The following is a 24,190-nucleotide window of genomic DNA, read 5'->3' as shown; positions in this document are numbered from 1 at the left end:
TAAAGGACACCTTTGTTCTTTTACAACAAGGGTTCATATTTTAGATTGTAATTAGAGAAAAGAAAAGATGAGTGTTAAAATGTTTTATTTACTGCTTTGTTCATTTACTCCTTTTCTATATAATAGGGTTATATATATATATATATATATATATATATATATATATATATATATATATATATATATATATATATATATATATATATATATTAAATATATATGTTTAAGATTAGTCCTGGGATTAGCCACAGGATGAACTCTGCAAAACTACCCCTGTACAACTTTAAGTGAAGTAGTGCTAATGAACTGTGAAGATGTTACTTCATCTTCACAGATCATTCAGTGCACCATCAAGCACAGAATAATCTTATGTGACATTTTAAAGTGTGCAATATTTCATTCAGTCTAATATAAAAAGCTAAATTGGAGACATATCCTACAAGAACACCTAAACATGCTAAGAATTGTATACAATTGCTACACAAAACAATAATTATGATGCAAAGCAGCTGTGTGTGTTTATTATAACATCCTGTCCCACTTGTACAGTAAACCATTTTAAGCTGTAACTTACCACCAACCAAACATGATATTACTAGGCTAATCATTTCTTAATCCGTACTGAATAACCATTTTTCACACTACATAGATAGTTTGGAGATGTGAGAGACACATTTCTGTCAGGGATTTGTCCCAATGAGATTAGGAGTAATTTCATAATATGGTGATTTCCAATGAAAGTCAATATGATCTGCCAGTCAGTCTGTTGTGTAATGCCAATGTTTCAGCTTCTTTAGCATGCTGCATGCTCAACAGAAGTGTTGTCTTAAAATGTGAAATGATGTGTGTGTGTGTGTGTGTGTGAGTGTGTGTGTGTGTGTGTGTGTGTGTGTGTGTGTGCGTGCGTGCGTGCGTGCGTGCGTGCGTGCGTGCGTGCGTGCGTGTGTGTGTGTGTTTTGTTAATGGTGATTGAATTTCATTTGGAGTATCTTTATATAGAGTGGTTTTGTGGGTGAGTACTGGTTTGTAATTGTTTTATGGAGATTAAAATGTTGAACAGCAGTGGGCAACATTCTCAATCTGGTAAACCACATACAATTTACAATTTAGGCATTCAGCAGACACTCTTAATCCAGAGCGATTTACAATAAGCAAGATAATACATCAAAATATCAATACATCAAATACATAGAAATATCAATCTAGAAAAAAAAATGCAGGTATCCAAGCAGTAAAATAAAACTTTATATAAAACCCAAGAATGCTATCTAGCTTTCATGTATGGTCAATGAGGGTAGGCGAGTGCTACATGCAATACAAAATACATTACAGCAATGCACCAAAGGGGACACCGTTTACTTTGCCTGCTATAATTTCTGTATTTCAGTGATTCTCAAATGTTTTCATTTGAAGGACCCCCAGTTTACTAGTTAGTCGACGGACCCCCACAACTCAAGAGTGTACAAATGGAAAGGGTCCATTTGTTAGATCACTCCATTTGTACACTCAAAGATACCTGGGGAATAAGGGCCGATGCATACTCCACTTTTAGAGAGGGATTTATTTCGGAGGGTGCTTTAGGTCATCTAAGCTTGGCATTTTTTGTTGAAGACGCTTACATTGATCCAAGTTTGCAGAACCTCCTCCAACATTCTAAAAGTAATTAAAGAGCAGTCCCTGAAACGATAAAGATCACTGTTGTAGGCTTAAATGGGGGAGGACAGACAATAGCAGGGTTTGCTTCAAATTCACTTTTAGTGCATCAAGATAAGAATATTTAGCTGCTTGCTAATGCTATCCATATCAGTATAAACTAGTAAGACACCCTAAGGGCGAGAAGTGACCTTGTCCTAAAGGGCGAGGTAGCGCACATGGGCACGTACACGCATCCGCCTGGGTGACGGCAGACTGCTGGGCGAGCGCTGGCACTTTGACATGGATCAACTTTGACCCCCCAAAAATCACAGACCTGTTTGGACAAAATGTGGCCAAATGTGGTCATATTTTCCCAAATATGGAGATGACTGACATCTAAAATCATAGATGTCTGACGTCATAGACCACATGAGATTGACACAATATGTCCATATATGGGCATTCCCAGATATGGGCTTATATAGTGATGACATCAGGGATCTCCATATATGGGCATAAAAGGGATTGTCAGTGTGGTTGCCCTAACAGAGCATTATCTGGGAATGCCCATATATGGACAAATTGTGGTCTCATGTGGTCCATGACGTCAGACATCTATGATGTCAGATGTCAAGTTGCAATTAAGTGTCTTGTTTATGAGGTGTGACAGACAGACAGATGGACATGAGCTGCAAGTTTTCATACTAAATAGCCACCTACGGTCGCAATAAGGAGGTACAAAACGGAGCAGGCTGATGGTCATGGCAGTGGCTCTGAGTGTGTGGGGACAAATAATATAATGCAGAATATACTGTGGACATAGTTTAGCTCAATTCACAACAGGTGTGCACTGTGCAGTCACACCCAACCCAGAGTCTAAGTAACCAGTAAGACTCCCTAATCGGGAAATAAGCGACCAGGTCAGGTCGCATACACAAACTTTAGAAGGCAGTCGTAGCCAATCAGGAGGGAATATGGGAAATGGGACAGATCCGTGTTGATGACATGACTTTAGAACTCTGTTGTAAAGCAGAGTAAACTGGTTGAGCCAGGCAGCATGCATGAGCTGCATTTTATCAAACAGTAAGTCATGAGTTCATTGAACCTGGTGCTAGCATAGAGGGCCAAGGTCTACTGGTGGGTCGTGAAGATATTGCAAGTGGGCCCCAAAATAAATGTAATCATAATATGACACTAAAATTTAAACCAATTTAATTAAGAAACAATATCATGGTATTCTTTCTTTAAAACCTTGAAAAAAATTAGATTTAATTATGATAAATAAGAGCATAGAGTATACTATGTTTGTTCCATTGATCAAAGCCGTAACACAATTGCTTGATCGACCTTTAAACATGCTCTGAAAATGCATGCAAGGCCTGAATGATTTTCAACTGGCTCTCTATGCCAGTGGCATAGAGAGCCGTGGACTTGAATTCCTTAGCTCTGCTCGATCACTGACTGGGTGCAAAAAGGATACATGTGTTGCTCTGTAGGCCTATAGTGTGTTTATGGCATGCTGTGCACAAACCCACTTATCCGTGATGGACAGCTGTTTACAGTTCACACCTCGATAAAGTTTCTTATTAGAAGAAGCATATATTTTAAGATTAACACCTCAAAAAGTGGAAGTCTTTACACTCACCGTAGGCTACTTAGTTACAATCTCCACTCCTGTCTGTTTTGGACTGAGTTTTTCAGTGGTACTGCAGGTCTGCTATTGGGCCTTGAGTTGTCCCTCTACTGTTCGACACCAGATTCTTACGGTCTTCCTCTCTCTTTCAATTTCCCTCTAGGTGGTGAGTATGGGAGACAGTGCTGAATGTATAATATAGGATACATAAAGTACATCTTTACATTCCAAGCACACAGTACATCTTATATAGGCCTACTCTATGTCCATCTTTGCATTCAGTCGGCTAACTACAGTAGCAAATGCATACAGTAAATATGTACTGAGTGTGGAAATGCATGTACAAGATGTGTATCTCTTTTTCTTTTTTGGAAAAGGGGTGGATTGCATTGCATTGCACTCCCCTTTGCATTTTTCTCTCTAGGGGATAGTAGGAAATCTGAGAAGCAGGCAGTGTAGTGGATACACTGGAAGAAAGCACCAGCAGAGGTTTAATCCCATTCCAAGAGGAGTAGCTGTGGTTATGGAGGTGAGCACCTTAAACACCATGCTATTGATGTGCTGTCTCTACTGATTCGGTCAGTTTGGTAACATCCACCCCTGAGACTATAGGATTAGCTGCACGTTGGGGGAGAAGACGACAGCCTCCACGTGGCCTCCCCTGCAAGTAACAAGAAAATCTTGTGAAACCAAATGTTGCCACCCAATCGTCACGGACGAAGTGAGCATTTTAATCTACTGTACATTTATTTCAGTACTTCCGCTATAGTCCTGCTATCTCTATCCACTTTCCATTGTTATGTTTTGTTTACCCACAACAAACATCCCACAATTTCCCTCACACATGTTCAATTTGTTTTGTCCATGTTATTCCGTATTCCATTAATCAGCTAGCCTGATTTCAGAGAGTCCACTCTGAGAGTGGGCGGGGTCTATGGTCTGGAAGCAGGCTATTAATCAGCTACCACTCTCAGTTAATATTATTTCCATCATTTTCGTGTCATCTACATCCCAAACATTATTAACCAATAAGTTATCGTCTTTATAAACAACAGTTTGGCGTGACCAAAAGAATATAGACAATCCTTCTTCCTGTTACGTCAAAAACATATTCCTTCTTCCTGTTACGTCAAAAACATATCCTTCTTCGTTCTTCGTTGTGTCTCAAGTAATTGTCTGTGACGTATGCGGAAGTGCCCTTTACACCTGTGTAACCAAAAGTTCTCTGGTGGTGTTACATCACTGGCTTCACCTTTGCCTGTTCAACCCATGCCGTTTCCGGCCAAACACCGCTACGACAAAACATAAGGCGATTTTCCACACTCGCTCGCAACCCAGTTTCGAAAAGGAGTTTACTGCCTCGGTAGTACTAGTGAACCACTCTGACGTCGCAGTTTGTATGTCTTGGCCATATATGGAGCGTGACATGAGGCGTGACTGACTGACGCACATGAGCTGCAGGTTTTCATAGTAAAGTCCTTGTCCCTTTTATGCCCATATATGGAGAACACTGGTGTCATCAATATTAAGCCCATATCAGGGAATGCCCATATATGGACATATTGTGTCAGTCTCCTCATGATAACTAACCTTGCATCACCAGTCTTTCCACATCGGAGGAAAGCCTGGTATTCGTTTACAACAGGCCGTTTGATTCGGTCTAGGCGTGGCCTAAACTGGAAACCAGCAGAAGAAGCGACCTGCCAGTGAGGAGACTCATGGAGGACATGGATGAACACAAACTAATAATGACATCAGTTCTGTTCATTTGATTCTGAGAGCATACGTAGGCCCATGGACGGATTAACCCCCGTGAGGGCCCCTGGCCTATAATTCTTTAGGGCCCCCCACCCTCCACCATAACCCCCCTCCCTCCCGACGCGCACTATCCAGCTCGGATTTTAAGCCATGATGATCATCTGTGGGCCAAGAAAGCACCTGTAGACAACAGAGGAGGGGTGCACACATTTGATTTTTAATTAACGTATACATTTAACTTTAGTAAATTGTCAATGACCACACAGCCCAGTTCCCCCAAGGGCCCCTGAGAGCCAAGGGCCCCTGGCAACGGCCCCACCGGCCCAATGGTTATTACAGCCTTGCGTAGGCCTACTGTATGTAACCAAATGGACCCTACAAGCATGTATCCAAGCCCCTACCCTCGTATTATTATAGTTTAGTATATGAAGATAAGATTGAAAATGGGTGAAGTGCTCCTTTAAGTATTTTTAAAAGCAAGTAGGCCTACTTTAGTACTTTAACCCAATTACAAATTACACAGAACAAATTTCATTTGTTATATTTCTCCAGGAGTATATTTGAGTATAAGTACTGGGGTTGAGTAGTAGCCTATGCAGGTAATTTCATAAGAATAAATGTACTTTTTAGAAGTTCTGCAATATCAGAATCTTATACCAATCCAGCATTCTTCAGTGTCTTGTGGTTTGTTTCTTTATTTACAGTTTATGCATATTAATTTATGTTTTTCCCACTTGTATTTCTTCATTAATAATATCATTAATTTAGTTATGCTTTAGCTAAATAAACTAGTTAAAATATGTTTTAGTGATTTTAACTATTCTGATTTGCATGCATGCAACAGAAATGCACATTTTAATTTGGCTGAGTTTCAGCTGCACGGTGCACCCCAAACATATTGGCTATAATTACAAATCTGACTGCAAGTCTAACACAGTTCTGTTGGTGCCTTCAGCAGCACACTGGCATGCATTCAATATTGTCTTACTATGAACGCAAAAAAAGAGAGAGAAAATGTCTAGACTACATCCTTAAATCATCCTTTCCCATGTCCCGACTGGGTGCGGTGGGGTGGGGTGTGAGCGCATGTGCCATCCTATAGCTCCTATCCATGGCAACCCAACAGATTAGCTCCATTAATATTAACGTTTATTAAAGCGCGAGGGGATGATGGATCAGTGATGGTGTTTGAGCGCTAATAGTCTCTGAGAGAGAGAGAGAGAGAGAGAGAGAGAGAGAGAGAGAGAGAGAGAGAGAGAGAGAGAGAGAGAGAGAGAGAGCGCTGTTGCTGTTGACACGATGGTTTTTGAGGGGTGGGTTGGTAGACAGCAGCAGCCAGCAGGTAGGGGGAGATCATGCTTTGTCATTGAGGACCTCTCACCAGCAGCATTCTCCCTCTGCACGTCCCGACAGCCAGTCAGTCAGCATGCTGCATCCTGATGCGCTCCCCTGTGCACCTGCTGCTATGTGGAATAATAGCTACCTGGAATGGATCCGTACACGTCCGTGCTGTTTTTATACGACCGTCGGACTGAAGGGGCACGTATAGCCTACTGTTGAGTGTTGTTGACGTGTGTCAATGTTTGAAACCGGGCAACGAGAGACCGGCTCCAAGTGTCAAATAAGAGTCGACCTGTCCTGCGGATGCGCCGTCACTGTCTCGCCTCCAGCGCCAGCCCCGGGTAGCAGAGATTCATGATCCGTCTGTCTGTTTTTACGGGTTGTTCGTAGAGCGTTGCTGTTTTACATTTTACAACATGTCAAGATTTCACTCATCCATGCGCAAGAGGCTGTACAGCTTGCCGCAAAACAGCGTGCAAAAAACCTCCGTGATTGACGAAGGAAGCAGCCGCGACAAGGGCACCAAGAGGAAAAGTATTCGGCTAAAACATCTGGCCTCTCTGTCTCCGTCTCCGGCGAGCAGCTGCAGGAGCTTGGAGGAGAGCGGAGACCTGGACACGGACATCACCGTGAGGACCAACTTGAACGGAGACTGTCGCCTGTTCAGAGGCAGCGTCTCCTCCATCACGGGGCGACATCCCCTCGGGTCGGACCCGGTGGAACAGCGGCGCCTCCTCCCCGAGGCAGATGAGCTCGGCCCCGGGGCTGAACAACAAGGAGCCATGGGTGGCTGGAGTGGCGGCAGCGGGAGAACAAACGCATTCGACCAGTCAAGTTTCATCAAGTTGGAGGCTGGCCCCGAACAGATGATGCCCGAAGACGTCAGGCTGTACCAAGCCGGCTTCATGCACCGGCAGTTTGGAGCGTTGCTTCAGCCGGGAGTCAACAAGTTCTCTTTGCGTATGTTAGGGAGTCACTCGGCCGTAGAGCATGAGAGAGAACGCGTCAAATCGGCGGGATTCTGGATAATCCATCCCTACAGTGATTTTAGGTAATTTGTGTTAAGAAAGAATTTCTCTTGAAACACAGCTCAAATATTCTATCATGCAACTTGAAATCAAAAGTGTATTGTAGAACAAGTGTAGCCACACGAAAAGATTAATTGGCCAAAGCAATTTGGTTATTCGTTTTTTCTTCAATTGGCCCCTTGTTTGGTGAAAATAATTAGGCCAGATTTGATCACTCTTTTTGGGACATTGTGTGTGTGTGTGTGTGTGTGTGTGTGTGTGTGTGTGTGTGTGTGTGTGTGTGTGCGTGCGTGCGTGCGTGCGTGCGTGTGTGTGTGGTGCACACACAGCTATATGTCTATGATAATACTCAGAAATATTTTATTGCTATAACAGATGAAAGCTGTGCAACTTTCGTTGTAGCCTAGACATCAGTTTGTTGTGCACAAAAGGCAAATGATTCCATAATTCACAAGTCAGTGAAGTCACACTGTGTGTGTGTGTGTGTGTGTGTGTGTGTGTGTGTGTGTGTGTGTGTGTGTGTGTGTGTGTGTGTGTGTGTGTGTGTGTGTGCGTGCGTGCGTGCGTGTGTGCGCGTGGACAATCTCCATCTTCTATGTTTCATGTTCACTACCAGAAAGGGATTGTCATACAATTTAACCTTGAGGGCTTGCTCTCATCATACACTGTAACTGTATGTACAGTATGTATATGTCCCTGCAGTGTTTTTTTCCTTCACTCATCTGAATTACGCTTTTTATCATTTAGCGAGGTCAGTGGATTACAGATCATGCATTAGGGGCCTAGGGCCTTGGGTAATCAAATGGGGTAATCAAAATAGGGTTAACATGACCATTGGAGATATTACAAGCACATATCCAGTGGAGATTATTACAGTACAATTAGTCTAATGGAGTATAAAGGTGGTATGGACTGCGGAGGCGTGCTCAGAACAACACATGGCACATGATGGCAGAGAATGAAATGAAAATGTTGTAGGGAATCAGGACAGCCAGCTGACCAGCTGTCAACTCTGCGTGGCGTGTTAGAGGTGTCATGATGTGATGCTTTGTTTGGGTCACACCCACAAAGCCAAGGGGGTTGTACCTTGCTTACCTTGTTTCATTTGCAGAGCCCACATCAGCTTACTTGGGCATCCTGTGATTTAAATCAGTGGTTCTCAACCTTTTCAGGCAGCGACTCCCAAAATAATCATATTTGAACTGGGGAGCCCCCACCCTGCACAGTGCACAAGCACATGGAATTGTAGGAGTTGGCACTACATTTAGTTTGACTCAATCTATTCCATTGCGAAAACAGCGTTGTGAGCATGTACGGTAGATCGGCTATTTTCACAATTTCAGCTTCTAATATTTGACAATTTTACCAATGTTTGACCAGAAGTACTAAAAAGGTCTTTTAAGTCCTTAAATTGTCACTTTAGAAATGTGCAGATACCCTCTATACACTTAAACTTTATGTTGGTTTGTTTACTTTTGAGTGAGAAAACAATGTTCTGGGGACCCCGCAAAATAATTTGGGGTCCCGACCCACAGGTTGAGAACCACTGATTTAAAGGACGACTTCACCACTTTCTGCATATAATTGGTCCTCACTATTGTTCATGATAAAATAGCACAAGTTTCTTTCTACTCTGTCTGTGTCTCATTGGAGGGCTGTGGGCAGTTCAGAAACCCAGTCTACCAGTGACATCATCGATGAGGAATCCAAGCTACTAGAAACTGCAGGCTTTCTATTCCTGAAAAGTTACCATGCTATAATGGAAGCCATTGTTCTTGTGAAGTAAAAAAAAAAAAAAAAAAACGACGATGACACTGGTAGAGGGGTTTCTGAACTGCCCACAGCCCTCCTAAGAAAAACAAAGTAGATTGTTTTTTCTTCTTTTTTTGTTTAGTTTTTTTGTTGCTATTTCATCGTGAACATTAGTGAGGACCAATTATATGAAGATAGGTTGAAAAGTGCTGAAGTCGTCCTTTAAAAACGTATATAAAGATAAGGATATTGTATTCTGGAACAGCAGTGCTCACCCGGTGGGCTCAGGACCCAGATCCGTGGTTCATGAGACAATGTCATTACAAGAACATGCATCCCCAGTGCCAAACCAGTGCCACAGCTTTAGTTATGGGATGACTTTACTCTCTTAAACATGTAGATGGTCTGGATTTCTATATTACTTTTGTCCAAAATGCTTTGGAGTGGTGTAGTAGTGCAGGATGCTGTGATTTTTTATCCAGGTGTAACCGCTGTCCTATTATCCACTTAAAACTATATAAAATAACTTGTCTTGATTACTCCCCTCAGAGATATTCATCTTCACAGTTTGTTCCAACATAAAAACACATAACCATAGCACACAACAACATAACACCAAGACAAGACATGAAGTCTCCGGTCCACAAAACCGTCATATCAGCGAGGTAGTTTGTTTAGTGCAGCTGAAGGGATAAAACTTTAAGGCAAGGACACCAGCACTCACTTGACTTTGGGATGAATTCTTCATGATTTATTGAAGGGATTGGTGCTGGCGTCCTTGCCTTAAAGTTCTATGTACCCGAACCGTGCACCCTAGAATTCTTTATATGTGAACTACGCTGACGAGTGCTCCTCTTCCCATTGTTTTGAAGGGACAAAACTCCTACTAGAACTAACCTTTTGCCATTAGTTGACCCACCAGTCAAATGGTCCCCCACCACTCTATTCTAGGTTCTCCAATCTTTGCTGAAAGTTCCCAACACATTGTGTTGTGGCATGTTTTGAGCTTGTAGATGTGCTATTTTTGCCAAATATTGATGCAGACTAGTGATGCTAGGGTTCATGTGGTTAAAGGTTTGATTGGTTATGTCACCAGGCACACTGTACAGGACAATTAAGCTGAGCGGGCTGACATGGAAACAGCTGGAAATGAAAGCCCAGGACAGAGGACTCTGGCAGACTATGGGCAATGGGCTATGCTCCATCAAAATAAATTAGTACAGGTGTGTTTAGTTAACACTGAGGATTTTACTTGTAAAAATCTATTGTGATCCATTTTTACACTCTCTTAATTAAACGAACCCTTGAGTATTTTGCTGAGTAGTAGGATGTTGTGCTTCAACTGCATTCTGGCAGCCAGTGATAAGTATGTTCAGTAGGATTGTGATCCCTGTGCTGGTTGACCTAAGCCCTTTTCCTCATTTTAAGCCTTTTTGTGTTGCTTACTGCTGCTGTCTCTTGCACTTTGACCCGTATTCCATGTCAGCAGTGCTGTTTTTCCAGTGATCAACGAAACCATGAACATTAGAGATGTATGGGTGTGTGGCTTTGTTTCGACGTGTCCTTAGTCCGACGTTGCGTTCGCCCGTCTTTCCCCCTTGACTAACACTATCTCTAACCACATGCCGAACTAATGGGAGCTCGGACTATCGAAATGTCCTGGACCTGGAGATGTATCAGGGGAAAATGCAAAGATCCCATGTGCTTCAAAATATACAAAACGGATTTGTAGACCCTGTAAACACATTGTCCTCCTTCAGTATGTTTAGGATATATATCTTGTCTAATATTTTATCCCATATATTTTAGATTTAAGTAGAAACCTGGCCATTGTTTGTTTTATAACACACTGCATACAGCTTCTATTGAAAGGGTAATGAGGTCTTATGGATGCCGTGTGCGTACCGTTGGGCTATTGTGTTGGCGGTAGAGGGCTAAGCGCGCTGTCCCTTTTTTGGTCCAGCTGTTCCAGTGTTCATTGCAGGCACAGTGACGTGCGCACAGCCGTAATGCTAACTACTCAACATCTGGCTGATGAGAGCTGACTCCTGGAGATGACATGGATTCCCGGGAGATAACGGTGGATTTAGCTGGAGAGGGGAAGTGCAATTATGACCAATGTGTCACCGTGCAGAGCCAACAGGCAGATGAACAGAGAAATTCAAATGCTTTGTTTGGCAGGGAACATAAAGCTGATTAGAACAAATGGCCGTCCTGCCCTCTCACTGCTTTGCCTGTTTTGTGATCCTCTGCTGCTGTATAAGTGATTACAATATGTTGCACAGTGTTACAGCTTCTGTAACACACACACACACACACACACACACACACACACACACACACACACACACACACACACACACACACACGCGCGCGCGCGCGCGCGCACGCACGCACACACACACACAGTGTCGCTCTCCGAAAGTTGGCAAAGGTTACCATGCATGCATTTTTGAAAAGCTCTATATCTGTAGATTATGTTCTGGTATGATAACCCTTTCTGAGACCCAGCTAAATTGATGTTATCAGCGGCTAGAGTTGGTGTCCCATTTACTTTACATTACAGGGAAAACTAGGGGTTGTTCATGATTCTGAATCCATTGCAAGCATCTGTTTTGCACGAAAAACATTCATAAATGGCCCCACAAGACTACGGTTTAGTGATGGAAAGTGATGAGTCATCACTTTTTACACTTTTGTGGGGGCCGTTTTAGCCCAAGGAATGTTTTTCGTGCAAAACAAATGCTTGCAATGGATTCAGAATCATGAAAAAACCCTAGTTTGACCCCTCATACTGTGTGCTACTTAAAGCAGATAATTATTTTGCTTTTTTTCCCCCCTGTAATGTAAAGTTAATGGGACACCAACTCTAGCGCCTGATAACATCAATTTAGCTGGGTCTCTCAGAAAGGGTTATCATACCAAAATATAATCTACAGATATAGAGCTTTTCAAAAATGCATGGTAACCTGCACCTTTCAGAGCGACATCTCGTGTGGCCTATGGACTAATGCATCATTATCAGTCCTCAGGGATTATTATGGCTATTTATGGTGTGGTTATGCTATGGCACAGGCCAGAACAATCCTCACTGCTGTAATGCATGCATGATGCTTATGAGATAAATGGCAGATGACAGTGCTTAATTATAATACTGCAATGGACTGGAACTCACAAACGCACTTGTGAGTTCTCTCTCACGCACTACACAATACATCCCTTGCACGTGTACATGTGCATGTGCACACTGCACACAAGTATACAAACAGGAGCCATAATTGGTAAATACCGTAAATTCCTTCAATGTTATGCCTAGACCTTGTGAAGCCAAGTTACTAATGGGTATTGTTAAAGGCTTTGATATATGGACCCTTAAGAAACAAACACCATTTATTTTGTCGATTCAACATTTTAATCACTAATTTAGAATAACATACATATATAACACAGATACAATATGACAATCAAGTTATCATCATTCAATCTTCGATCTACAGTTGCAGACAATTAGTTACTTAAATGTACTTTGCATTGTATTAGGCTATAACATATTTTGAAAATGCTCAGCAAATCAAGTTATTTAGCTTTCATGAACCTCTTAAGCTGTATATTCTTTGCCATATGCAAAATAGCGAAAATAGGTGATCTACAAGCTTCAATGTGTCCCGTTGTGAGTTGTGACGCATTGAAAATGTGATAAAAGTTCTCAGAAAAAGAAAGTCTGCTGGTGGTGTAGCAGGAACAAAGGGAAAGGAGCCAAACGCAGATAACCGAGGCTGAGCAGGTGCAATTCAAAGGATTTGATAATAAGGCAGGAGGTACAAGTCTTAGAGAATGTGATTGGTGAGACATGCAGGCACAGGTCAAAACCAGGAAGGCAGTCCAATACAGACAAAGTAATCCAAATAGGGAGCAGTAAGAAACCCAAAGTCTAATTAGGTCATCAAACACACAGGTCAGGCAGACAGAACAGGTTCCAGAGATAGTCAGCTGAAAAACAGAAAGAAACTGTAAATACAGGGCCTGAGAGAGAGAGGACTCAGGTAGCCTGAAATAATATATTATAAGGAATACAGAGGTTGGAGAGTCAAGACATGAAACACAAAGATAACATTAACAATCATACATAGAGGTGGAATGTATTATATCATTTATTGTATTATTCTGTAAAGACCCTACAATGGTTAAGTATATATAGCTTATACATGTGTTGTTCGTGTGCATGATTATGACCGTTTTTAAACGCTTTTGTGTCCATACTGTATATGGAGATGATTTGTTTGTGGCTGGTGCCATGACGACAGTTTAGTCTTGAGTTTATTTAAAACAGTTTCTTCAGTTCAAATTATTGCAACTTCCCCCGTAGGCTATACTCTTGGCACTATGCCCAACAGTTGATTGCGTTGAAACCTGGACTCACATTCAGGGCTTCTATGACAACATGTGAGAACTGAGAACTTCCCCGGAAAGTTATGTTGATTTAAGAAAGGTCGATTGTTTAGGTTCAGGAGATTCAGTACAACCAACATACGGGGGTGAGCATGGGCTGGTACAACCAGGCGATTGCAGTTGTACTGATCATTGAATAAAGCAAACATTAAACAAATGCCTGATGCTGTTATCTGCACATAAAGCTATTTTTAAAAGCAATTGGTCGACTTAAATAATTATAGGTGGCCTTCGCTGTCCATGGAGCTGTCCATGGTGCTGAAGAGGGTGCATAGCATAGCTTACATATCAGATTCAGGATATGTTTGCCATGAGTTGTGTTGTTGTTTTAGCATTTTGCACTATTAAAATAACTTGATTCTATCTGTGTACCATGTGAGCAATTGTGCGTAGGCCTCTTGTTGATGTTAAGCAGTTTGAGCAACGCTGTCTCGTCTTGGTCTGAGCAATTTACCAATGTGGCACTTTTAGCTTGAAAAGCAGTGTTAAGCTGTTTACAGTTTATGCTATGTATGTCATGAATTTGTAGCCCGGTGGATTCAAACATCTATATTTGTGTCTGGTGCTGGGTGTTTCTTTTGAAAATGTTATAGTTATCATTGGGCTGTAAAATGTGTGTGCATGTGTTATGTTCCGTTTAATTTGTGTTGTATAATGATATAGGCCTCTTAATGTTATTTGTAGTTGTGTTCTGATTTCCTGTATGTGGACTTTATGTTGTCCATACATATATCAGGTTAGAAAGTTTTTGTTTTAACAAAATTAATGTTTTACTAGTTAACTCAGTGTTTCTCAAATGGGGGTATGTGTAACCCTAGGGGTATGCAGGGGTACTCCAGGGGGTACGGGAGAATAACTAGAAAAATGGGAATATGTATTTACTGTTATGGTTAATGATAAAACATTGACAGACTTTGTGTGAACCTGCTCATATGTAAATTGTTAAACCAAATTACATCAATAACTTGACCTGTACAACTGTTATTGAATACTAACCAATGTTTATTTGCCATTATGCAGTTTTATTTTGAACATTTTGGCATTGGAACTGGACGTTTGATGTCAAATGTTGTAAGTAAAATACTGTAGTCAGGGGAAGGGGGTACATGGCTTCAGAAATCAGTTTAAGGGGGTACTGCAGCTAAAAAGGTTTGAGAACCACTGAGTTAATCATACTCTTCGTGGTATGCGTTAAGCTTTTTAAAGTCAAGGTTCATAATAGCAGCTACTGCATTGCACCCCTTAATTAACATATGAACACTCATAATAAGGATTGCGCATAAGATGGTGGCGTTATCACTTAATTAACGCATAAGACGTGGGAATAAGAGCATCAACATAGGGCCCATAGACACTAACTGAAGTACTATATCTTCAAATTGAAATTCTTGTGTGATTTCCCAATGTTGGTGTCTGTGTAGACTACAATGTGATCCACCAGTGTATTCCTGGGTGTTTCAGGTTCTACTGGGACTTGATCATGCTGCTGTTGATGGTGGGAAACCTCATCATAATCCCTGTTGGCATCACCTTCTTCAAGGACGAGCACACGCCGCCCTGGATCGTTTTCAACGTGGTCTCCGACACCTTCTTCCTCATGGACCTGGTGCTCAACTTCCGCACTGGCATCGTGAAGGAGGACAACACGGAGATCATCTTGGACCCACAGAGGATCAAGATCAAGTACCTGAAGAGCTGGTTCGTGGTGGACTTCATCTCCTCCATCCCTGTGGATTACATCTTCCTCATCGTGGAGACACGCATAGACTCAGACTTCTACAAGACGGCGCGCGCCCTGCGGATCGTCCGCTTCACAAAGATCCTCAGCCTGCTGAGGCTGCTGAGGCTGTCCAGGCTCATCCGTTACATCCACCAGTGGGAGGAGGTAGGCTCCATACAGGCAGGGACGAGGTGTGCTACAACGTTTTGGAGGGCCCACTCCACAGCTTTGTTGTTGGGCCCTGTCACAACGATCATAGACTGAATCGCCCATACAGTATGAAAGGGACTCACCAACTTTGAACGTGTTGTATTATATGTAGAAGCAACACAAGATGTGTCATCATGACTACATAATTAAAATAATAACAAACAATTAAAAAACATCTCTTACCCACTGGTGTGCCTTGATTACCACCATTGGTAATATATATATATTACCACCTTGTGGTACCATGTCATCAGCTGGGAGGATGTGCTTGATTCATCATTTAACTTGTTTTTAGCAGTATCATAGTCCCAAAAGGGCTAAATCAGATCTGTAGCACCGTAAAAAATCCTCAGTATTGATTTAACTCTCCACAAGGATCTATTTTGGCAAGAATTAAGTGAACACTAAGGACGTTGAACACAGGTTGCAGATGCCCCAGATCCCCCTCGTTTCACTTTGTTTAAGAATTCTTTTCAAGGTTCAAGGTTTTGATCTTCCTTGTAATTCCTACCACGGTTAAATTCCCATGTGGGCCATTAGTGATGTCTGTAGATGATTACACTGCACACAATTGCTTGTGGCAGTATGGTGGTCTGGCAGATTAAGAACAATGTGGTCTGTAGAGGGAATGTCCGACGTGCTGTAGCACCTCTTGCACGCTTCAAATCCAGTGATTGCATGGGAACAAAATGAAAAACGTGAACAATGTATTATGTGCTGTCTATCAAGGGATATGGGTTTGGTTGTTAAGGCCACAGTAATGCCCGTAATCTCTGTGTCGCAGGTCTTTCATATGACCTACGATCTGGCCAGTGCCATGGTGCGCATCATGAACCTGATTGGTATGATGCTGCTGTTGTGTCACTGGGATGGATGTCTGCAGTTCCTGGTTCCCATGCTGCAGGACTTCCCTGCGGACTGCTGGGTCACCAGAAACAAGATGGTGGTAAGTGTTTTATCCATGACACAACCTGTGTCTCTGCATACACCCCCAAACTACACTCTCTATCGTCATAACATAATTAACCATCTACATCTATAGCACATAAGCCCCTTTTTGACTGCAGCTTTAGAACCACACCACACCGCACCACATACAAATATACATGTTCCATTACACAAAACAACAAAAGTACCCCTATCAGTAAGAAACAAATGTACTCTTTTAACTGTGATTATAATACAATATAAATTTGTATTACAACTATCCTAATTATAATACACTATAATGGATTAATGTATTACTGTGATAATTTACAATACACTATAATAGATTATAATAGTGGTTATAACAATAGAATCTATTATCATGTATTACAACTATATCCTGGTGGTCTAAATAAACAGTCAATGAGTGATCATTATGAATTATTTGGCCCTGTTTGGCCTAGCTCAGACCTACAGTACTCTGGATTGGATACTTTTTAGTACCATGTTTAGTACCACTTTCACACCACTCTACCCAGATCCTTGTACCTTGTAACCTGGCACAAGTGGGCGGTGTGGAGTGGTGTGGTGTTGGACCATGTCAGTGGAAAAGGGGCTATAATACACAGTTTCACAGTCCTTGACAATCAGACAAAAAAACAAAACCAATAAAAGTCAAATTAAATCGACTTAATTCATAATGCACATTTAAAACAACTAACGACCAAAGTGTGTGTGTGGGGGGGTGATTTACTCGCTGGTGCCTCTCGTGGCTCAAATCTGTTTCAGATGAGCTTGTAGATCGGCTATTTTTGTACCTTTGTGAGAGAATTCAAATTATTTATTTATTAATATATTTTACACTTCTCCATTGGGAAATGAGTGCACATAGTTTTGTATCTAGTTGTATATGTTACAGTGTTTTTGAGGTACCAGTGAGATTGGGACCGGAGAGCTCGTTTTGTAGTTCACTTCATGGGCAGTCCCCGGAAGGAGGCACTCCTGGTCTCAATCTCACTGAATTTCAAAAACACTGTGACATGTACAATATTTGAATCAATGATAATGTGTGGTTGTACCAAAATGTCCCTGGGCTGGACGATTCACGGCACACCAGTGCACCTCGGCACACCATTTGGGAACCACTGTAATGTAGATAGATAGTCTCTGACTATCTACAATGTAGATTTTAATGTAGATTCTACATTAAATGCAAATAGTTAGAGACGCGGTCACTCCTCATGTCCTGTTTGTCACCTACAGAATGACACCTGGCAGGAGCAGTACTCCTACGCCCTGTTTAAGGCCATGAGCCACATGCTGTGCATTGGATACGGCCTGTACCCCCCCATAGGCATGGCCGACGTGTGGCTGACCATCCTCAGCATGATAGTGGGAGCCACCTGCTTTGCCATGTTTGTTGGACACGCCACCGCACTCATCCAGTCCTTGGACTCGTCTCGGAGGCAGTACCAGGAAAAGGTACGTGTGTGGCTTATCCCAAGTGTGTGCTCTCTGCGCTGCATGTGGTATGAGATAATATTATCATCAGAATGGAAAGTGCTACAGAGCTGAGCTCATCACAATGACGTTGGTTTTGTAACTAAATGCATTCGTTACTTTATTTGAGACACACACACACGCACACACACACACACACACACACACACACACACACACACACACACACACACACACACACACACACACACACAAAATAGATTAGCGTTCCTCTTCTGGGGCGAACATGCTGCGAAAATAGCAGATCTGCTGTACAAACTGACAATGTGTCATGTTGCAACACATTGTGAGCTTGTACAGCAGATCTATGCTATTTTGTGAAGAGTAGAGTTGAAAAAAGCAGGGGACCTACAATAGCCTCCATGCTTGCTGTTTTTTTAGTTTAAGGGATTAGAATTAAAACAAAGGAGATAAATGTGGCAGGTGGTGGACTGTCAAGAGGAAGACAAAATAGTCAAACGGAGACAGAAATATAGTGGAAAAAACAGGACAAAACCATTTATGAGGCCCTTGTTGCTGTTACATTGTCTGCTCCTGAAGGACATTGTAGTTAATTTGATTAGCTGCAACCTGCTGAGCACAAACTGTATTTATCAGATTGAGCAGAGGTGGAATATTGTGGTGTGAGCAGCTTTCAGATGGCTGTTGCTTAGTCTATAGGGACATAAACCTGTACAAAGCCTGGTGTTTGCTAACCTAATGAGGAATATCACTTTGTCTGCATGTACACAAACAATGTTCTCGGAGATAAGCGTGTTCTTTATGAAGGAAATAACTCCTCTTCCTTTGGCTTCGCAGTATAAACAGGTGGAGCAGTACATGTCTTTCCACAAACTCCCCACTGGCATGCGTCAGAGGATCCACGACTATTACGAACACCGATACCAGGGCAAGATCTTTGACGAAGAGAGCATCCTAGAGGAACTCAACGAGCCGCTGCGAGAGGTCACATCTCATTATGACGATCATTTCCCTGAGACATCCTAATCCTTTCTGATGATTTCTCAGCTGACTTTCTTGAGAAGAATTCATTTATTATTTGTGTGACATTATTAACCTTATATGGTTCTGGATAGTAAATATCTGAATATCTACAGTAATAAGGAAGCAGCTAACTTTGGTCATGAATTAAAAACTGGCTGAGCCGCATGTAATCCAAAATCCAGTTTATTACACAATAATAGGATTATAGCCCTTTTTTTCTGATTAGTAATGACTGTGGCAACTCAGTGAACAGAGAGCTAGGCTGTATTAACAGCTTTTCTAAGAGTGTAGAATATAATAACGTGGCCAGTAAACAGCAAAATGTCTGTCTCTTTGCAGGAGATAGTCAACTTCAATTGTCGCAAGCTGGTGGCTTCCATGCCTCTCTTTGCCAACGCCGACCCCAACTTTGTGACGTCCATGCTGACGAAGCTGCACTTCGAGGTCTTCCAGCCCAGAGACTACATCATCAAGGAGGGCACCATCGGCCAAAAGATGTACTTCATCCAGCACGGGGTGGTCAGTGTCATCACCAAGAACAGCAAGGACACCAAGTTGTGTGATGGTTCCTATTTTGGTGGTGAGTTCAACTGTTCACTCTCTTTGGGTCTTTTCATCTTTGCTTTCTGAAGTGAAAAACAATGTTTATTCTTCTTCTCTATTATCACTGTTCAGGGTCGTCACAAGGGGGAGAAAAGTGGGACTGGGTTCCTCAGGCCCAAGGTGGAGATCTACAAGCTCACAGCTCACGCTGCGAGCTTGTAGATCTGCTATTTTTGAAGAGTCGTGAAAATGTGTGCAAATCTTTGAATATATGTATTTTTTTAAGCGAACATTTGTAACTCAAAAGTCTGTGGCCAAATACATATCATTTTGGGGGTCCTTGAAATGAAAAAGTGTGAGCACCATTGACATAGACATTGACAAGACTTTTCACGATTTTTCAAAAATAGCAGATCTACAAGCTCGCAGTGAGCTTGTATATCTGCTATTTTTCAATAGTTAAAGCACAAAATTAGGCTTAATAATGCATTCCCAGTCTAAATGGGTTAAACCCCCCCCCCCCCCTATGAAGAACATTCATGTGGGGCCCGCAGTGAATCCTTGTACCCAAGGCCCAGAATTTGGTGCGACACCCCTGCCACTGCTGTAGCAAAGGACTGTTTGCTAAACTGGACAATTGATGACCTTTTCCATATACAATATGAACACTACATGAAATCCATTATGCAGGTCAGGTGCTACGTTGCTTTGGAGCTGTGTTGCTTTTTCCCTGCCCTATCCTGGCTGTTTCATTCTACCTGTCATATTGTGAGATTTGTGACTTACCGTAAGTGTTGCTGAGTATATTAGAATGTGATGTATTCTGTTTTTATGAGCATTTGAGTTGACTGATTCACTTATCACCTACAAAACAAACAGAACAAAGGCAGCAATAGATTTTCATAATCTTGCGTTCATAATACAATTTATACCAGTAAGATAAGCTACAAAATCTGATGGTTTATATAATTTGCCTTTATTTTGTAATAGTTCGGAAAATATCAAAATAAGGTTGCAGTGTGTAACCAAAAAGAACAGAGAAAAAAACAATTTGCCACTCACATTCAGGATAACATGTTGTACACAGAACACGATGATCCCTATTTATGTAATCCTCAGTGTTAAGCTCTTACTTACAGCATGTCCATGCAGTATGTTTTAAGGAAACAGTAATACTAATGGTTTAAGTGATGCACTGTGCTTTGTTTTAATTCTCTTTCCCCCGCAGAGATTTGCTTGCTGACACGAGGGAGGCGAACGGCCAGCGTGAGAGCGGAAAACCATTGCCGCCTCTACTCGCTGTCTGTGGACAACTTTAACGAGGTGTTGGAGGAATACCCCATGATGAGGAGGGCCTTCGAGACCGTGGCTCTCGACCGCCTCGACCGCATAGGTGAGCCCTCTGCTGAGAAATTACAACCCTTACCCTCTTCACCTTATCTACCGCTTCAGACTGTAGTAGCACTTCACACATTTGTACTGAGCCAGGAGGAGTGGACATGGGGAGGAGGTTGATGGCAATCTACAGTGTTTGAGCATTGAGATGCTCAATCTATTAGACAGGCCAGGATCTAATAGCAGCATGGCTTCCCTGTGCAGTGAGTATTTGGAGGCCAGACTGGAGTGGAACTCCATATTTGAGACGGAATTAGGTGTCATGCTGTAAGATTAAAAAAAGAAATGTGCATGGAAAAAAGGAAAATATGTGTGTGTTACAAACATAGTTTACAAACATAGTTTATAACACACACATGGTACAAACATAGTTTGTAACACGCACAAGGTTATCCAACTGGCTGAAAAGCTTATCACCCTCTCAGTCCTTTTATCATTTACTATATGCGGTGTTCCTCAACAGTTTGTCTATAACACAAATGTCACATTTCCCATAGCTAAGATACTGTAACTCGATATTCCCTATTAGACAGTCTTGGGACTTGGGCCACAGTCCACTGGTCCACTGCACAATATAAGAACCACAACTGTGGTGAAGATGCATTTGCCCGTGTCCTTTCTTTTAACAGGAAAGAGGAACTCTGTGCTACAGCACAAAGTTCAGCACCACCAGAGTTCGGGCACCCTCGACCTCCAAGAGAATGAGATCATCCAGAGAATAGTGCAGCATGACCGAGACATGGCCCAGTGCACCCGGCTGATCCAGACCACTGCTGTCGAGAGCCTGAGCCCTGTCCCTGTTCCGCCCTCACCAAACCCGGTCATTTGGGCTCCGCTGGTGCAGGCACCCCTCCAGGCAGCTGCTGCCACCACACCGCTGGCCCTGGCTCTGGCTCACCACGCTCAGCTGCCTCCCATCCTGTTCCACCACCCGTTAGCTTCCGTTTCTGATTCATTCAAGGACCCGTGTGGCCTTTCGAGAAGAGTCCATGTCAGGACAAGTACTACCAGTGGCGGTGGTTCTGGGCCCGCCTCTCCTGAAAGCTCCACCAAGTTCCACTCTGGGATTGACACTCATCTCTCCTCTAGCCCCATGTCCCACACGCTCACCTCTCAACCTGTCTTCACCAGCAGCTCACAGCATCTGTCTCAGTCATCACATCTACCTCAGGGCCACCCAGCAGGTTGTCTCCAGCAGGGGGCAGCGGGGAGGCTTATTGGGAGATTCCCAGTCCCCTTGGCTCCTAGTATTAGCCCTCTGATTGCCAGCACAGTCAGCCCCATACAAAGCCAGTTTCAGCAGTCCTCTCATGCCAACACTCAGCAGATGGAGTTCAGTCATGGCCGAGTGTCCAGGACGAGCAGCGGTGTGAGCTTTGTGCACCATTGTCCCTTCATCTCCAGCACCCAGTCCTCCGCTGGGTATCAGCCAGAGCAGCTGGCGGCTGGATTTGGGGCCCCTTCTTCCCTGGTGCACCACAGTCTGGCTGGGATCCAGTCTGTGTTCCTGCCACAAGTTCCTCCAACGCACTCTGCCCTGGCCTCCCTTGCCCAGTATGGCTCAGTAGAAGGTTCCCCTAGCTGCACACCTCCAGTTGCCAGTCCCAGCCTCCAGAGCCCCGCCACGGGTAGGATTGTGTGCGGCAGTGTACTCCCCAACGTGGGTTCCTGCTTTTCCCCGACCCCACTGACTGTGTGCCCTATCAGGGTGGCCAGTCCCTCCAGTGAGAGGGCAGAGGGCACAGCGCATCTCTTTACCCAGGAAATAAAGACTATCTCAGGCTCTCAGAGCTCCATCCCCCAGGAAGCGCATTTGCTAACGAGCAGCTCATCTGATGTTTCAGGGGGCGCGTTAAGTCCTTTCTCCTCCTTCACGTCTGTGAGTAAACCCCTCAGCTCTATCCCAGGCCAAGCCTCGCCCCTGAGTCGGACGTACGCCGGGCCCGAACCTCACAACCCGACCATGGGCACTCAGTCCCCTCATCATAGCTCTCCCTCTGAGATGGTAGGGACAGAACACAAACACTCCAAACTCCCGTCCAACTTGTGAGGTCAAAGCACACCCTCCTTTGATGCCAGAACTGTAGGAAGATGACTTCCTCCAGGACATCATTTGTGGGTGTGGGATTATGCTCATCTGGGGAGGTCAGAGATCTTTTGTATTAAGCGTGAATGGATAGTAGGTTGTAACAGACAATCTTGGGTATTATTTTTCTAGAGGACATTGCTACTTTGAATATGGTAAATTTTAATTGAGGATGATGTACAAGTATAACTTCATGACAATATCAGTCATTATATGTATTATGTATTATATTATATTATAACCCCAACTATGTAATTGGGTCTTTGTTACATAGTCCTTTCTTTATAAAACTCTCATCCTGACAATTTCTTTGCGTAAACTTTGAGCTACATTCTTTTAGTTGAAACTAATTGTACCCAGTTTTGAACAAAAAACTAAAATGACTTTCCTATTTTATTATATCCTTTATTATATCCATTTTAGAGCGTATTGTGATTGTGTGAATGTGAAACCTTACCAAAAAAGAGATTTAGTGAGAGAACAGCTACTGTTAATTTAATATTTTGTAACACAACTGTGCAACATATGTACAACATATTTTTGACTGAAAGATATGTTGCCTTTCAGTTGTTTATCTGTTCTTTCACTAGATGGAGTAAAATTAGGCTTTAGACAATGGTATGTCTTCCAAGATAATGTCTTAGCAATACCCAAATGGGTTACAAATATGACCCCAAATCAGTCCACATTAAACAACTTGAAGGAATGAATCTAATGTAACATCAGTATGTCATTAGATAGGTTTCTAAGAATGAATCTGCACACTGTTAAGCTTGCTCACACAGTTTGTTTATTGACCAGAGATAAAATGTTGATCTCTCTTCAATAAATACACCTTGGCAGCATGTGTAACTACTTTTACCCCTTAACCACAACAATAATGTTCTAAATTATTTCAAAAATAGCCAATGTACAAGATCACAACACGTCGCACAAGTGGCGTGTTGTGGGCTTGTCTGACCTTTTTTTATATTTTTATTTACTACTGTACATGAAATGCCCAAAATTGGGATAGGGTTGAAGTAGTTACAGTAAGTGTGTGGACTTTTTTCATAGATTTTCTGTCTATACTGCACCAGATCAGGTGTGTGTTCTACTTTTTTCCCCCCTTCTTTTTGTCTAAGAATGAATCCCTGCGTCAGATGTGAATGTACTGGACAGAAGGGACCACAGAACAACGTGGATTCCAATTATGTAACTGTTGGGCA

The 24,190-nt window shown here is 42.6% G+C and overlaps 1 protein-coding gene across 1 annotated transcript; it reads left to right on the top strand.

Annotated features, from left to right (window-relative positions):
* Positions 1-6,783: 6,783 nt before the first annotated feature.
* LOC308294456 (potassium/sodium hyperpolarization-activated cyclic nucleotide-gated channel 3-like) lies at positions 6,784-22,946 on the top strand (the record flags this gene model as incomplete). The annotated part of the gene is made up of 8 exons (XM_080737189.1): positions 6,784-7,418; positions 15,058-15,481; positions 16,311-16,472; positions 17,717-17,935; positions 18,773-18,919; positions 19,298-19,538; positions 20,730-20,894; positions 21,526-22,946. 8 exons carry the CDS (start codon positions 6,784-6,786, stop codon positions 22,944-22,946), a joined length of 3,414 nt encoding a protein of 1,137 aa, XP_080593315.1.
* Between the last annotated feature and the right edge of the window lie 1,244 nt (positions 22,947-24,190).

This window comes from Nannobrachium achirus (assembly GCF_963921795.1).
Source record: "Nannobrachium achirus genome assembly, chromosome: 11".
NCBI classification, from domain to species: domain Eukaryota; kingdom Metazoa; phylum Chordata; class Actinopteri; order Myctophiformes; family Myctophidae; genus Nannobrachium; species Nannobrachium achirus.
The sequence above is the reverse complement of the archived record's forward strand: the minus strand, read 5'-3'. Positions and strand labels throughout refer to the sequence as shown.